Source organism: Miniopterus natalensis, chromosome 15 (genome assembly GCF_054644295.1).
Source record: "Miniopterus natalensis isolate mMinNat1 chromosome 15, mMinNat1.hap1, whole genome shotgun sequence".
NCBI classification, from domain to species: domain Eukaryota; kingdom Metazoa; phylum Chordata; class Mammalia; order Chiroptera; family Miniopteridae; genus Miniopterus; species Miniopterus natalensis.
The window spans coordinates 27,458,624-27,476,051 of record NC_142095.1 but is presented as its reverse complement, the minus strand read 5'-3'; the positions used below and the strand labels follow the sequence as shown (position 1 = coordinate 27,476,051).

At 42.6% G+C, this 17,428-nt stretch overlaps 1 protein-coding gene across 1 annotated transcript in view; it reads left to right on the top strand.

Annotated features, from left to right (window-relative positions):
• The first annotated feature begins 405 nt into the window (after positions 1-405).
• Positions 406-17,428, top strand: part of NMNAT3 (nicotinamide nucleotide adenylyltransferase 3) — a 42,856-nt gene continuing 25,833 nt past the window's right edge. Inside the window, exon 1 of the mRNA XM_016207050.2 lies at positions 406-550. Coding sequence (XP_016062536.2) covers positions 442-550 — 109 coding nt within the window. The 5' untranslated portion in view covers positions 406-441. The remainder of the gene's footprint in view (positions 551-17,428) is intronic.

Genomic DNA, 17,428 nt, shown 5'->3' with positions numbered 1-17,428 from the left:
GAGTTCTACTTAGACTATCAAAGATGACATTATAGGGGTCTTATATACCTCCTTTTGACCCCAAGGAGACCCATCAGACACCAAGGAGGGTATAGAGCTTAAGAGTAAATCATGTTCCCTGAGGTGAGGGTGCCCGGGTTTCAGTCCTGGCCCTGCAGCTTCTAAGGTCCCCGAGCCGTGTAAGTAACCATTTGGGTTGTTGAAGGATTTGGCAAGAGAAGGATATTGTTTGATGTAGTGCTTAGCACAGTTCCTGGCCCATGGTGAGCCCTCCAAAAATGCTGTTATTGTTATTATTGACTCCTCTGTCATCTAATAAGTAAGAAGTAATGTGCTGAGTGTGGATTAGAGACACTGATCTTGGTGCCAACTTCCTGACATGAGTCTTTGTCCCCATAAGGTAGAGTGGCCACTGCAGCAGGTGTAGAAGTGCCTGACAAGATGAAGAGCCGAATCCCTGTGGTGCTCCTGGCCTGTGGCTCCTTCAACCCCATCACCAACATGCACCTGCGCTTGTTTGAGGTGGCCAGAGACCACCTACATCAAACAGGTCAGTCAGGGTTGCCAGGTCCAATGGACGAACTGGTGGGTTGGGCCCCGTGGGGCTTTGCCAGGTGTTGTCATCATCACTATGGTTAAAGCTGCTCCATTTATTCATTCACAGAGTAACTGGTGGCATATGTGTCTTCTATCATATCCCAAGGGCTAACACTCCTTAGCCATGTGACAAGTACAAGTCCTATCCCTGGCCATATAGTTGAATCCTTCTCAGGTTCCCTCAGGCCCCTACCCACCTCATGGGGCCCATGGATACTAAAGACACTGAACACTTTATAGAACCCATGTCTCTGTCAGGGCATCCTTCCTGGTACTCCCAGAAAGCACTTAACCAACATAACCAGACAAAGAGGCAGCACGTGCCCTTGCCTTTGTCTTCAGTGAGTAAGCAAACCTTTTACAGTTGACCGTTGAACAATGGAGGGTTAGGGGCACTGAGCCCCCACACACAGAGTCAAAAATCCACATATAGCTTTCAACTCCCCCAAAACTTAGTTGTATGAATTCTCATACACTACTGGTAGGAATGTGAATGGTGCAGCTGCTTTGGAAAGCAGTTTGGCAATTTCTTAGAAGGTAAATATTTACCTACCATGTGATTCAGCTGTTCCATGTCTATTTACCCAAAAGAAATTACAGCATATGCTCATGCAAAGACTTGTGCACGAATGTTCAGACAGCTTTAAATACGATAACCCCAAACTGGAAACAATGCAAGCGCCCATCAACTTGTGACTAGATAAAGCAGATGGTGGTGTATCCATACAGTGGAATAGTACTTAGCAATAAAAAAAGATGAACCAAAAACACAAGTGAGTCTCCATTATGCTGAGTAAAAGAAGCCGGACCAAAAAAGTGTATATACTTTATGTGTTTCATTTATATATAACTCCAAAAATTGAAAACTAATCTAAAGTAACAACAGCCCTGCCGGGCGTGGCTCAGCGGTTGAGCATCAATCTAGGATCCAGGCGATCGGGGTTCGATTCCCCATCAGGGCACATGCCCGGGTTGCAGGCTCGATCAGTGACTCTCTCATCATTGATGTTTCTATCTCTCTCTCTCCCTCTCCTTTCCTCTCTCTGAAATCAATAAAGATATATATATTTTTTTAATTTAAAAAAGAGATAAAGTGACAACAAACAGATTAGTAATTGAGGGATCAGGGAGCAGCATGGGGCAGGAGGGAAGGATTAAAAAGTGGCCCAAGGCAAGTTTAGGGCTGGTGCATATGTTCATTATCTCGATCATGGTGTTGGTTTTACCGGTGTATACATACATCAAAATTTACCAAATTAAATACATGTGGTTTATTGTATGCCAATTACACCTTGAAAAAATACCAAACTTTAAAAAAATAAAGATTCCACAAGGTTGCTTCAGTCATATATAAAATGTGATCAATTCTATAAGACAAGTGACTCAATTTCTTTAACACATAAACAGCAAGTAAGAGGAGTTAGAAACTGTATAATTCAGCAGAGATTTAAGAGACATATAAGCCAAATACCAAGTATGGACCTTACTTGAATCCTGATTCAAATCAACTATAGATGATATTCATGAGTTGGGGAGATCTGAACACTGATGAGATATTAGATGGCATTAAAGAGTTATTGTTTAATTTTTAAGGTCAATAATTGCTATTGTGTTAAAATAAAAAGTGTCCTCTCTCAGGAAAATAGTATATACCCTTGGTCCAGCAATTCTACTTTATAAAATTAATCCTAAAGTACGTGGATAAAAAGAGAGTGTTTCTATTTGGTGAAGGAAGGAATGTACTCCCTATATATTTTTAATAGTGTGTGGAATAATGTTCTTTCAGGGTGTATAGCTTCTACTTGGCTTGCTATAAATACCTGCTTGACTCTTAGCCACTGAGTGGCTTTTTCTGCCAACTTTGACTCATCAGAAATGCCCCTGCTTCATGCCCATTGTCTTTGCTTTGAGGTTTATCAGGGCAGGGCCTGTACTCTGCTTTCTAGAATGTGCTGCTTCCGGGACAGCTAAATCTACACGCTGTATTGGGGACTTCAGGTATTTGATGTACTTGCAGACTCTGCAATATCCACATGGTAAGACCCTAGCATGAACCTGTGAGGTGTCAGAGAGTATTCCTTGTCCCCAAAGGTCATGGTAACCACAGAATGCATGGATATGTTATATTATATATGATTTTTATCACATGGGCTATTAATAGGTAAAGGGGCCTTGGTCACAAATGACTTCCAGTACCTTCTTTGCCTTTATTCTCAGTCATTCCTCTATGGAAAGTACTTAGCCATTTTTGAAAGTCCAGAATGGATTGTCCTGCTGTGTCTTTGAATGTTATACATTGGGTTGACACCTTTCAACATCCCACATGTACTTACTGCATCTCCCCCAGGCCAGGCACTGTTGCTGGAAATATAGTTGATTAAATTGTGTCCCCTGCCCAAAACGAGTACACAGTATATGTGGCCAGAGATGCACAGTAGCAGGTGATTGTGGCACTAGGTGCAAAGGAGGGATGTCTCCCACTTGGTAGCCGGGGGAAGCTTCTTGGAGGAGGTGACACCCAAGGCTTGGAGAATGTGAAAGACAGTTTAGGGGAATTGTGGGCAGAGAAAGCAGCATGGGTGAGACACAGAAGTGGAAAAGAGCCATGTTCCAGCACATGGGAGAGAGATGAAGCTGATAAGGTAAGAAGGACCAGGTCATGGAGAAGTGGACTTTTTGCCACCCCAAGGGGTATGTGGTGTGAATTTCCCTTCTCTGCACTGTCAGCCATCATCTCCCCCTAACCACAGCCCCAGTTGCTGACTGCAGCCTCCCACAACTAGCAGATCTGTGCACCGAGCCATAACCCAACCCGCCGTCTCTCCAGGGACAAATATTTAAACAGAGCCTTTTCTCGCAATTAGAATCAGCTCACGGTTAAAGCTGGATGAAAATCTGGCCCCACAGCTGACTCTCTTTTTTTCTTGAAGAAAACTAAATCTCCCTTCTGTTGGTATATTTTCACTAAAACAACTCGCAGTTTTCATTCGCTATTGCATGCATACACACTGAATTAAACAAGCTAAAGCCACTTGTTTAGTCCCAGGAACAGACATTAGTAGTGCCTTCCTAGTTTGCTGCAGCGGCTCTGATTTTGACCCTGTCTCCTTTCCTAAGCTTCCCTTCTTCACAATGCAGCTGCCTTCCCTTCCTTGGTTGACTTCTTCCTCTTTCTCTTGAAACAACAGTGAAACCTTAAAAACTGACAGAGACCCTACAATAATATATCAGAACTCTTACCTGGCTTTAGTCCTGTGAAAACTTAAATCTGTAGGTTTTCATTAATAAAGTAATAAAGTCATACACTCTCAAAGGATAAATGTTGAACCAGTTATTTTTTTTACCCTCCTTTACTTGAAAGACTGTTTGGGAATAAGATACGGGCCGGTAGGGATGTGTGGTGTCTGCATTTTCTGTATTGATTGTGTTGTCTTTTAACCAGAGGCACCTCCTTGCCTTGCACTGTGCTCTGTACCGGGCACTCACGGAGACGGTTCTCGAAGGCTGGATGGATAAAGATGTGTAGTGGGTGTGGGTGGTTTTGGAAAGTTTATTTGGGACTTATAGTCTTGATTTGCTGATTTTTGACATAAATGATTCAACCCAACATATGACTAGTCAATAGCATCAGACACACCTAAAGCATTTCATTGAATATATTAAGGATTCGAGCCTGAATTTCTCTTACGATGTTGGATATATTCCCAGTTATAAGCAGTTGTTTTCCCAACATGTAGTCACAAACTTACTAATGGAGGCGGAATTCAATATGAATTCTGTTTTCTGTTATTTCAACAGTTTATTGTTTCTAGTCAATTTAATTTGGCCATCGGCCTATATTTCAACAACAGTCCACTTGTATTTCATTTTAAAAATCAAACTTTCTTTCAGTTTAATTAATACTTATTCATTAATGCCTGTGTAGCACCTGTTTGTTTTGTGTATCTAACAAACTCATATTGTCTTTAGTATTTGCCAGCAGTGTTCTAAATACACCATATGAACTCATTTAACCTTCATAACAACCCTACAAGGTGAGTACTATAACTCTCCCTATTTTTCAGATGGGGAAGCTGAGGGTCAGAGAGATTGAGTAACTTGTCTAAGGTCACACAGCCAGTAGAGACAGTTTGCCCCAGAGTCTGTGCCCATAACTACCACGCCATGCTGCCTCCATTCATTCAACAAATTACTTGTTGAGCTGGGAGCTATGCTAGATGCAGACATCATATGGGAGCAAAAGTCCCTGTGCTCCTGGGGGAGTGCCTTAGTCACCTTGGGCACTAAGGTATAACTGGGTGGCTTATAATCAGCAGTAGCTTATTTCTATAGTTCTGAAGGCTGAAGTCCAAGATCAGGGAGCCAGCATGATCAGGTTCTGGTGAGAGCTCTCTTCTGGGTGCAAACTGCCAACTTCTCATTGTATCCCCACATGTGGAATGCAGAGACAGGAAGGAAGTGCTCTCATGATTCTTATAAGGGCACTAATCCCACTCATGAGAACTCCATCCTCATGACCTCATCTAAGCCCAACTCCCTCCCAAAGACCCTGAGTCCTAATACCATCACATTGGGGTAGGATCTCAACATAAGAATTTTGGAAATACATTCAGTCTATAGCGGGGAGACAGACATTAATCAAATCCTACAGAAGAAAAGTTACTCAGGTGACGTGTGGCTACCAAGGAATGAACAGGTTGTTGATGACTATGAAGCTGGGAGCAAAGGGGAATGTTGCAGGAGGCACCTCATTGCTAAAATGATCTTGTGAAACCTTGTCAAATGCCTGGGTAAGGTTCTGCCTACATGGCTGTTACTTGCCTGCTCATCTGGAAACTACCAAATTGGGAAATGACTTGTTCTCCGTGAATTCTTGCTAGCTCTGAGCAGTCATCACTTTTTTCTAAGTGCTCAGAAATTATCAGTTTCAGACCCCGTTCCGATTTTGCTGTGGTTTGAATTCAGGCTCCCAAAATGTAGTCCAGAATTTATCCTTTATACTTTTTTTATCAGCTCAATGGATGCCTCCAGAAAGAGGAGCACTAGACTCATGGAGAGATAGTAGGCACAGATCTGCTGTCAGTCAAATCTTTGTTCTGGCCCAGGCAGAATCCAGGAGGTCTATGCCTGGCAGCCTGCCAGCATGCAGACCCTACCCAGCCATGCTCAGCTCTGACTTGGTTGTTCTTGGGTCCTAGGACTCTCTGGATGCCACACCCAAAAGAGAAAAGACTGCAGAATAGTGAAGCACAGAGGAGACAAGCCCCCTCCCTGTGACCATGGCATCACAAAAAGAGCAATGGCTTTACGTTAACCTTGGTTGTTAAACCCACTCACTAGTCCATGATCTTGAGCAATTTACTTCACCCCTCCAACCTGTGTTTCCTCAACTTCAACATGGGAATAAATTCCCCTAACCTTGCAAGGTTATTTATTATAGGGCTTAAATGAGATGATGTACATCAAGGGTCTAACCCATGTTGACGTGTCCAATACATGTTTGGCCTCTCCACTTGCACCCTGAGCAGGCTGTAACCCAGTGCTGGCCATGACCAGATAGGTTCACATAGTAATCTCAAATCTTCGCAGGGGAGTGGGGAAACCATAACACAGTTTATCCTGTTTTCTGAAGCCCCTTCTTGATACTTTATGATGTTCTTTCCTAACGATCCGGCCCGCATGTTTTTGGCATCCCAGATTAAATTGCATCATAAAGACAACAACCCAGTCAAAAGCTTTGTTCTTTTTTTCCCCTTTGGACAACCTTGAGGTGGGGAAAGGTATTTTATGGCTCCCAGGTTTTCCTCTCAGCGACGTGCATTTTAAATGGAAGCATATTTATTGCAACATCACTTACATCAGCAGTTTTCTGTGTTAAATAAAAACATCAGATCAGTGTCCAGTATGTTGCATATGACTGTTGCTACCCCTGTGATTTTAATTTTGATTCTCTAATACATAGTGAGTATAGAGAGAATTAAATGCATCATGATCAGGTGGTGCCGTATAACCTGAGATAAGGGGGGAAATTAAGCTGTAATAATTCTATTTAAGGTGGTGACAGCTCTAGTTCGGGTTCTTCTGGGCTTTAGGAGATACCATGAGAGCGTGAGTAAATATTATATAATCCCAGCATGTTACTTTAATCTTGGGCTCACACGCAGGTTTATTAATCAAATAGAGTGATTTTAATATATATTCATGGGCAGTTCTCCAGCCTGGTGTGAAACATTGTTCATTTCACATTTCTAATTTAAAACTATTTTTCTGGAGGAGATAGACTTAAGAATGTTGGATTACTCCAGCAATTGTTTGGAACCAAGATAAGTTTTCCCTTGTCATGTGAGATTTCGAGGGTCTGTGGCTACACATGTGTTAACATTCCAAATTCTTTCTAAAGGAGGCACTGTTCTGATTTAATAACAAATCAGCATTTTTCTTATCCTTATATGTCTACCTTGGGATGTGGCTTAAATGAAACAGACCCTGGACAGGTCTCTGAGGGGCACTGTCCATGGCATTACTCTTACACCAGACTTGGCCGCGCCAGTTAGAGGTAAACAGCACTTAACCGAGGAGTGCCCTTTACACTGAGGCCCTCGGGCACTTCGTGAACCCCACATTCTGGTTTTCACTCTGCATCATTACTGCTCACCTACAGCTATGGAAAAGTGGGAACCATTACTCATGGCCCCATAAACTATAAGATGCCTCCCACCTCCTCCCCTGTTTTTTCATCATTTTCTCCTTTCCCCTAGCCAAAGATAAAAATAAAACAAATCGAGGGGTTTTCATTTAATTTTTTCATTATTTGGTTTTACTTTGTCTTATTGCTCGAAGAACTGAAGTTGCAGACCATGTATCCAACAAAGAACTAGTATCTAGAGTATATAAAGAATTCTCAAAACCTAATCAAAATACAAACAGTCCAATTAGGAAACAGGAAAAAAATACCAAGAGACATTTCAGTGAGGAGGAAATACAGATGGCAAAGAAGCACATGAAAGGCTACTTAACCACATTTGCCATTAGGGGAATGCAACTTTAAAACCACAAGAAGGTATTACTACATACCCATTAAAATGACTAAAATAAAAAATAATGACAACACTAAATGCTAGAAAAGATGCAGAGAAACTGGACGGTTCATAATTGCTGGTGGGAACATGAAATGGCACAACCACTCTGGAAAACAGTTTGGCGGTTTCTTGTAAATATGTAAAACAAAACTACCCCAAGACCCAGCAATTGCACTCTTGGGCATTTATCCCAGAGAAATGAAAACGTATGTTCACACAAAAACCTGTACACAATGTTCATTGCAGCTTCAGCTGTAATGACTGAAAACTGAAAGCAATCCAGATGTCCTCCAGGGGCTGAAGAGTTAACCTGTGATTCACCCCTACCATAGAACCTGACTCAGTAATAAAGAGAAACAAGCTACACTGACAGCTTTGATGAATCTCCAGGAAAAAATGCTGAGTGAAAAAGCCAATCCTAAAAGCTTCCATATTGTGTGATTCCATTTATATAACATTCTTGCAATGATAAAATTATATAAATGATAACACATTAGTGGTTGCCAGGAGTCAGGGTTGGGGGCTGGGAGCTGGGAGGCGAGGGGACAGAAGGGAAGTGGGCGTGGTTATAAGAGGACAACACGAGGGCCTTTGTGGCGAGGGAACTGTTATGTAACCGCTGTGGTGGTGGAGACACGAAACCTACGATGTGATGAAATGTCAGAGAACTAAATACACACACAAATGAGTGCGTGTACAACTGGTGAAATCCGATTAAGATTGGGGGGTTATATCAATCTCAGTGTCCTGGGTGTGCTGTCATAGTATAATACTGCAAGATGTCACCATTGGGGGAAATTGAGTAAAGGGCACAAGAGATTGGTCTGTATTATTTCCTACAACTGCATATAAATCTATATCTCAAATAAAAAGTTTAATTAAAAATACAAAAAAAAACACTGGAAACAACATAGCTGATTAATGTAAGGATGAAAGGGCGAAGTGAGGAGGCGACTGTCCTTCACTGGACCACTTCCATGCCAGGAGTTTTCAGACAGAGTCACATCAAGTATTAATATTCCCATTTCACAGATGTAAGGAAACTTGAGGCTGGAGCGGTGATATGTTTTGCATAAGATCTCCCAAGCAAGTGAAGGACAAAGCCCCAGTCTCTTAGAACGCAGCTCCAGTGCTCTTATTATCACGGCCTGGGGAACCCCATCTCCTGAGCAGACTGTCTGCTGCTGCTGCTACAACAGCCAGCCAGGCCGAACTTCCCACTCCCCTAAGGACAGCTCCAGAGTTAACATGCCAGGACTTGCAACCATCTCTGTCTTCCAAGGGGAAGCAAAGATTATTCAGTTAGGCACCAGCATTTGACAACTTTTTAAGCAGATCATAAGGAGAACTCGTGCAACGAGCATTCAGAAAACCCAGACCAATATAAGATAAGGCAGTCAGTGAAATAACATTCCCAACAGCACAACGGGCATCGATTAAAACAAACTGAAAAGATGTGTCGGTATAAATATTTCTAAAGATGGAGTTCTCGAGAGTTAGACCTTGGGGAGATTTATGAGTTGCTGATAATTATGGAGAAATAAATCTAAAGAGGACAGAATCATTTAAGAATAGATTTTATAAACTAATAAGATTGGTTACTTCTAAGGGGAGGTGAGAATGGAGCAGAGAGAATGGGGAAATGGGAGCAAATAGAGTAGAAGCTAGAGTGCGGGAGGAGAGCCCCTACTCTGAGTGTACCTCTTTTTATAGTCTGACACCAGAACCATGGAATCACATATCCAGATAAATATTCCATTAAAGTCAACCAGAATGTGAAGGGAACACAAGGTGAAGTATGAACAGTAACTGATGAACCTGACTCTATCACAATGAATACATAACCTCACTGAAGGCAGTGGGGAAGAAAAGAGCCAACCTCGGTAACTGGGAAAGCAGCAGAGCGACTGGGTACCACCAGGGTAAAGACAAAAAGAAGGGCACAGAAGCCCTGTGCCCCAGTTAGAAAATTTGCTTTCCACGGGAGTTCGGGCAAGCAATGTGAAACCACTTTATGAGAATACTGGGAGCAGGCAAATGAGTAAATCACTGGGGATGACAGAGCCACGTCTGTCGCTGTTGAAGAGAGGAGTTACAAATAAGGGAAGGAGGGGAGGTTGGAAGGAACTCCATGGTGTTGGGTTGGAATTGGCGGTTTCAGGATGAACTCATGGTTTTATATATAGACAGATGGATAGTTACAGGAATAAATGCAGAAAGGTGTGTGTACACCTGTGTGAGTGTGTGTGTGTGTATATGTATATATATATAAACATACATATGTTAGTATATATAATATACTATAATACAATATAATTTTCTATCTCTTCTAAGAGCTGCCTAGAAATCACAAAACCCCAATAGAATTGAGTACAACTAGCCCTTTTGGTTTCTAAATGCCATTCTCCAATAAAAGGAACCAGGGCTCCTTGAAGAGTGGGAGTGGGGAGCCTGAAAGTCTTGTGGTACCAGAAAAGCAAGGAAGAGCTTGATAAATGATAGGAGCATGTCAAAAAGACATAGGAGCCAATTTAAAGAAGCATCCATTGGGCATATCAGAAATAATTCGAGGAACAAAATAAGTGATAATGGATTATACTCCATAGAATAAAATAAATGTCCATGATGATATAAATAAATGATTGAATTAATAAATGAGTGCAGGAGAAAGGACAGTTCTTCCTTACAGTAGAATTCTAATTTAATACCATAGAAGGAATATCAGAAACAGAAAATCACCATTTGGCAAACATCATAGTAATGATTTTTATACACCAGAATTAATGGGCAAGAGAATGATGGGAATCAGGATATTTGCATAGTTTCAAAGTATTTTCCTATAGATATATCAGAGTTAATATCACCAGAATCAAGACAGATCAACATGTACCCCATGATACAATGCACTGAGAAGGGCACAACAGCATTTCTGAGATATTCTTGCCTGAGGTGCATAAAAGCTCAATCTAATTGTGAGAAAACATCAGACACACCAAATGTAGGGGCATTCTACAAAATAACTGGTGAGCACTTTTCTAACATGTCCAGGCCATGAACGACTGAGGAGTTGTCCCCAATTAGAGGATACACTACAATTAGCATGCGATGTGAGATCCTGGATTGGACCCTAGACAGTAAAAGGTCATTGTGGGCCAGCAGGTGAGTGAATAGTGTCAATGTTAGTTCCAGGTTTAGATCATTGTACCATGGTTATGTTATAGGCACCGCACAGACACCAGGAAAGGTGTTACCAGCCCCTTGAGTTGAAGGGAGAGGACTGTCCCCTCCTCTGTTCTTGTCAGTCTCGCAGGAAAGCCTTCAAAGGAGTGGCACCAAATGGTTGCGTTATACCAAAGCAAATTTATTACAGAAGCAAGGCAAGCAAATCTATTAAACTACATCCGGCCCAGAGTGCAGATGGACTTCCCAGCGAGCCTGAGAGGCGAGTCCGGTGAGGGTTCAAGGGGTTCTATACCCTTATGCCTGTAGGTTTTAAAATTCCTCTGTCGAATATCTTGGTACAGATTAACTCTCAAGGTTTCCCTTTTATTTTGTTATGGCTTTCCCAGAATTCATGAGAAGCACCTGGCAAATTTATCTTACCAAGCCCTAAGACTGCTGGCTTCTTTGTTTAGGGAATGAAATAAAACTCTCCTTTTTTCCTTTCCCCTTCCCCGCTCCTATCCTGCATTATCTTGTCAGGGAGGCCTTAACCATTTGCTTTCAAGTGTCCTTGGTGTGGGGAAGATAATGGCTTGTTATTTGCGAGCTAGCTGCAAATTGTCCAAACTGTTTGGCCTTGTTTAATTTTCTTATCTAAATTTCCCTATTCCTCCTGCTTAGGAATTTTCCTAGCTTCTCATTACCCTGTAACAGTTATATAAGATAATCAACAGTAGCAGAAACAAGTGAAGGATGTATGGGAACTCATTGTACTATGCTTGTTAAGTACTTTTCAACTATAAGCCTAAAATTATTCCAAAATAAAAAGTTAAAATAAAATGTAAAATTACAAAATTTTGGGAAGCCCCAAATTCTGTTGAAATCGTTATCTAAATAGCCAAGCAAATTTTTAACACAGTTTTTAAAATAGTGTTTATCACATGAAACTAAAATAATAGTAATAACATTACATTTACATGGCTCCTTTACATTTTACAAAATGTTTTTACATATATTCTGTTATTTAATCCTCCGAACAACCCCACGAGGTGGCATTGTTTTCCCTCCATTTTAGAGATGAAGGATCTTAATCTAAGAGGTGGTTAAAACAGGGACAAAACATGGAAACAAACAAAGCTTCGGAGCCAGACAAATGGACCTCCTTTCAAATCCCGGCGCTGCCATTTCCCGCCTGTGCAGGCTCGGCTGAGCCAGTTGAGAAACCGTGGGGGAATGGTGGCCACTGCCTCTTGAGATTGTTGTGAGGATATGAACCCTATAAACACTCTGCACAGAAGCTGGCACGTCTGGGCACTTAATAAGGAGGCAGTGATGAGGTTGATCATGGTGATGGGATCTTAGAGCTGAGGTACCTTGAAGTTCAGCCCAGCAGCCTCCCCGCTCCAGGAGCCAGACATTCCTGGCAGTGGACTAGCCCCACTGTGGACGCTCAGAGTGGGGCACAGCTTAACAGAACTTGAGGGAGTCTTTCTCTCTTCTTTAAAAAAATCTATCTGTGTATGTCTGAATTTGTGTAGAATATATATATGCTTACATTTATTTGTATATATTTGAGTTGACAGTAGGTATATTTATTTGCAAAGTGGTTTCTGATATCAAGAAGTCTAAGAAATGAACAGGGATGAGGGGGAAGGGTGGACAGTCGCCGGGCAAGCACCCTCTGCGCCACCCTCAGAATTATCCCTGATCTGTCTCTTGCTGTCTGTGGAAACGCTTGGAAAATGTTACAGCTGTTCGAACCTCGGATGCCTTTTCCTGAGGCCGGCTCAGGACCTCAGCACACGTGAGAAGCTATGGAACAAGGAGCAGGAGGGCTGCCATCACCTTTCCCAGTGCCCGCACACCTTTGCACACTTACATAAGTTTATGAGAACCTTGCCCAGAGAGGAGTCATTGCTCCATCATCATATTTTGCACCAAATTGCTTTGCACTTGGTGGTCTTCCATGTCTCTTTTCCCCCCTTAGATTTCAGTGAACTTACATCTCTTCTGGGGGCTAAGGCTCAAAAAGTAGCACGTGAGACAGATCGCACATAACCAACAACACCCTTGAACAGTCCTTAAATCACCCCAGCAGCCGATAGTTCTACACTCCACATGTGTGGAGACAGTGTACAGATAGTATATTAACAATGTAGAGGTTTGGTTAAGATCATGGGCCCTGGAGCCAGACTACCTGGGTTCACACCCCAGTGATACAATTAATTCACTTTTAAACCTTGGGACAGTTACTTAACCTCCCTGCTGCTTTGCAGTTTGTTCATCAGGAAAGGGAGTAACAATCGCATTTCTTCCGTAGAGGAGTTGTGAGTATATGTAAAAACCTGAGCACAGTTCCCAGTGCTTTGTTAGCACTCAATGCATGCCGTTATTTATTATTATTAACATACACACATCTTTCAAGTAGTTTAGTTACATAAACTGGAGCATAGAGTAAGTTCCTTTCTGCTATAACGCCCCGCTCCCCCCAGACTAGCTTCATGTTGTGCTGGTTTTAAAGCTCCTCCATGGCTGCCACATGGCAAGCACCAGGGACTGCTCCCCAACAACTAGCTGAAGTCCAGGCCCCACATTTCTGAAAGAAGATTGGGGCTGACTTCCCATCACATAAGCTGACACAGCAGCCCTGTGTGACATTTTTTACTCTTGTCACAGAGGTAATGGGACTCCCGTCTTGGATCAGAGGGCCTGTTTAGACTCTGAACTTTCCATCCTAGGATTCTGCTGTGACACTGTCTGGTTCCACCTGATGGTCATTGGGATGCCACAGTAACTAGGGATAAACAGCGCAGCTATATCTAGCCTTCCAACCTTTGAGTGCAACCTGGAACAATAACACTGTGTCTTTGTCACACTCCAGTCTGGACATTGGAAGGATTGTGGCAACAGTGGGGTCAGTGGTGGTGATGGTTTCACTAGTGGTGATGGTGGTGATAGTATAGGCCATGATGATGGTGATTGATGGCAGTGGTCTTGGTCATTGTAGGACGGTATGGCACTATCAGTATGATGGTGGTGGTGAGGATCATGGTGTTGGTCGGCAATATTCATATGATCTGATGATGATGGCAGTGTTAGTGATGATCAGATAGATTGTGATTCCCATAATTTAGATGAGTGTTTAATCCTGAGTGTCAAGGGTGGGAGGTTTGTATTTAAGGAAGCTGGCTTCAAGTGATCTATACACACCTGCAGTTAAAAAAACACTTTCCCAGGCCTGGGTCTTATAGGCAGTGCATCCAAGTGAAAGCAACATGATTTCCCCTGAAACAATTTGCCAATGGAGCTGAGTATTTCACAACCTGTGGTCCTTTGAATACTCATCCAGCAGAATGTTCCATGAAAGCTAAAATGAGCTTGGTAAGCCCTGAGATTTCTGTCTCCTTCCTGGAGAATTGCTATGCCCATCCACATATTAGGGGCACTCAGAGGATCTGCAGTAAAAACCTCTCACTTTGCCTGCCCTGGTACTTCCCAAGCTTATTGGATCACTGGACCTTTTTTCTTTGAGGGAGCTGGTAGGTGCGTATTTACTATTACACAGAACAGAAACACTAATCTAAACAACACTTGAAGTGAAAGAAAACTTTTAAGAAAAATGTTTCCCCTTTCCCCCCAGGGACTAATTTTTTTAGTGCCTGGTGAGAAAGGTTAGCTTTAAGTTAGCTTTGCAACTCTAAATTATGTCTTATATTGCAAATGGAAAGATCATCTCTCATTTGCATAATCAGAATTGACCGTTGAATACATTAGACATGTAAATTAAGGGTATCCTTAGAAACAAACCACAAAAATGAAATTTCATTAAACAGCATAAAACATTTACAACCTAAGAAACCCATATCCTTTTTTTTTTTACTAAAATATTTTCACTGAGATATAATTGCCTTTATTCTTTTATTCCATATTCATAAAACTGGTAATTCAGTCATTATAGAAAAGTGGTCTTTTTTACAGCCCAGTGCTGAGTTGATAAAAGAACCGTGGACAACAGAAAGGAAGTGGCCCCTCTACAGTTAGTGTTGACCCACGGTTCTGCACTGATGCATAAGAATCCATTGCCATGGGATGCTTGGGGAAAATTACTGCCAAGACTTGTTAACGATGACATCAATGCAGACCTCATTGTGAGAAATACCAGGGAGCACTGATGTTAAACATTGTCCTCCTCTTTCTCAATCCTTCCAATGTCAATCTTAGGAAGAATTTCAGTTTCAGGCTACTTGTTCTTGTAGGAGGGTCAGGAGCAGCCTGGGTGGTGGAGGTGGGCTCGTTGGGCTGGTCAGGTCTCTTCCCAAATGCCACATCTGTTAACCTCAGGGCAAAGTCCACAACCCCACCAGATGTGCTTATAGAATTAGAAAAATGGCTTCCTGATTCCTACAGTGATCTCTTCCCATTCCTGAGTCATCATTAGTCTTAACACAAATAATGCAAGAAGGCAGCTAAGCAGTTTAAATTTTATCCATAAAATTAAGCCTTGTGTTTCACCGCAGCATTCAACTCCATGACCTATTTTACTGAATCTCTTAGCAGATCTTGGACGGTTTCCTTGAGTGTAAATTACCATGAAGGAAAATTGAAAAAGTATCAAGAAATGGGCAAGGATATTAGTGCAGAATCAAGGAGTCATCAAGCTTCAGTTGTTCTGAAGATTAAAAGAGAAAAAGAAAGTATCTTTTCCATACAGTTAAAGTGGAAAGAATTGATTTGATTAACAAGATTTCACCTTTCTTAGATCACCCCCTGCCTTCTGCATTGTAATGTGGCTCAGTTTAGGTGCCCCCTCCTCCAGAAAATCTGCTCGACCTTCAGAGTCTCTTTTGGGCTCCCCATGTACCTACCTTTGCCTGCATTGACCACCTCATGGTGACAGTCCGTCGCTCCCAAGACTGCAACCCCCATGTGGGCAGGGCTCTCACTTTGTTTCAGAATTCACAGTGCTGGTGCACTGCCTGCCTTAAAGTACATGCCAAGCTGCCAGCTAAATAAATGAATGTGGTCCCCTCTTGCCTTAAGGAGAAGAGAAATGGTGTTTGTAGGGAAAACAAGAGAGAGGCAGGGATATATTCAACTGATGTTTCTAGTGTGCTCTTCAACCATGTGTTTGCCTGAACTGGTCTCTGTTGAGTCAAGTGAAGAAACTACTGAACAGAGAGGTTAAGCAATTTGCCCCAAGTTACACAGCTCATAAGCAGCAGAGCTGAGTCTCTTGCTCAGATGTGCCTCTGCCTACTTGCCCTAAAGTTTCTGCCACTGTAAAGCCTGTCTTGAGAGGACAACTGAAATGAGGCTGCTTTGCATAGCTTCCACATACAGAGAGGTTGCCTAAGGCAGTATTTCAAGCTGCTTTCCCATGACTCCTTCAGTGGACTTTATACCAAGCCAGACTGCCTGATTACAGCTTGCCCCCCACTGCCTTCCTTTCTTTGTGAAGTTGCTGCCAGATCTTAATCCCCCAAAGAGAAGGTAATGAGTTTCTGAGGAGCCAATACCCTAGCATTTGAGAGTTCTGGTGAGTTCTTTTTAAAACCTACCTACTCTGCAAGGACACTCATTCTGTTCAGCAGGCAGAAAGATGCAACCAGAAGTTAAATGATGGAAAACAGACACGCAAAAGAAAGAGGTTCTAATACCCTGAAAGCACGTAGGACCCCAAGGAGCCAGCCACCCCATCCGAGGCTTTGTCAGTGCTCAGATAAACAGAAGGCACTCCCAGCTGACCAACACTAAGCGCCCGAGACTCAGAGGAACGATTGTTGCAAACCGGGCAGTAGGGAGAGGCAATAAAACAGTCCTTTCTATCCAGGAGCAGAAGGGAAGTTTAAACCCTGTGAAATACTGCTGCTTTGTTGTTTCCTTTGCCAAGTTTTTAGGAAATTGCACACAAAGAAAGCAGGACATTTGGAAATGAAAGAAAGAGAAACCTCACACTGACAAGCTCAGGCATTGAAAGGTTCTGGAGACCGGAGCTTTGTCGCATGCAGGAAGAGTTTGCTGGCTGAAAGAGCCTTCGCACGGAAAGAAGGGAAGAGGAGGGCAGGCAGAGCTGCTACTCCCAGGGCTCTGAAGAGGGGGAGCGTGATTACCCTTCCCGCAACGGCCGCCAGGGCCCAGCTGGCCCGCTGTGGCTCCCGACGGCCACCAGCCTCCTGCGGGGTGCTGAGAATACCTGCATCTATTCTCCTCTCTGCCCCAGACGTCTGTGACCCAGGCACACAGTGGCCTATGAAATTGGTGGGTGCTCCTGGCCAACAGTGCCCAGAGCAGAGCAGTAAATGGGCATCGCAAGCTCATTTGGACCCAAAGAGCGAAGGACAATCTGGCTGAAGAAGCAAAACAAGAAGAAAAAGAAAGAAAAAAAAACTTGTAAAATAACCTTGAAACGTGATGAAGAAAATAAAGAACAGGGTGCGAAAACGGCCGTAAAGCTTAACAGCCTCAGCCAGGTCATGTTTTCCAGGCTTATCATGGAGGCCAAGTTTAATCACAATAACCTGTTTTTAAAAAGCATGCAGATCCATTTAGTAATTGAAGTTCTGGTCTTTTTTCTTTTTTTTTTCTTTTTT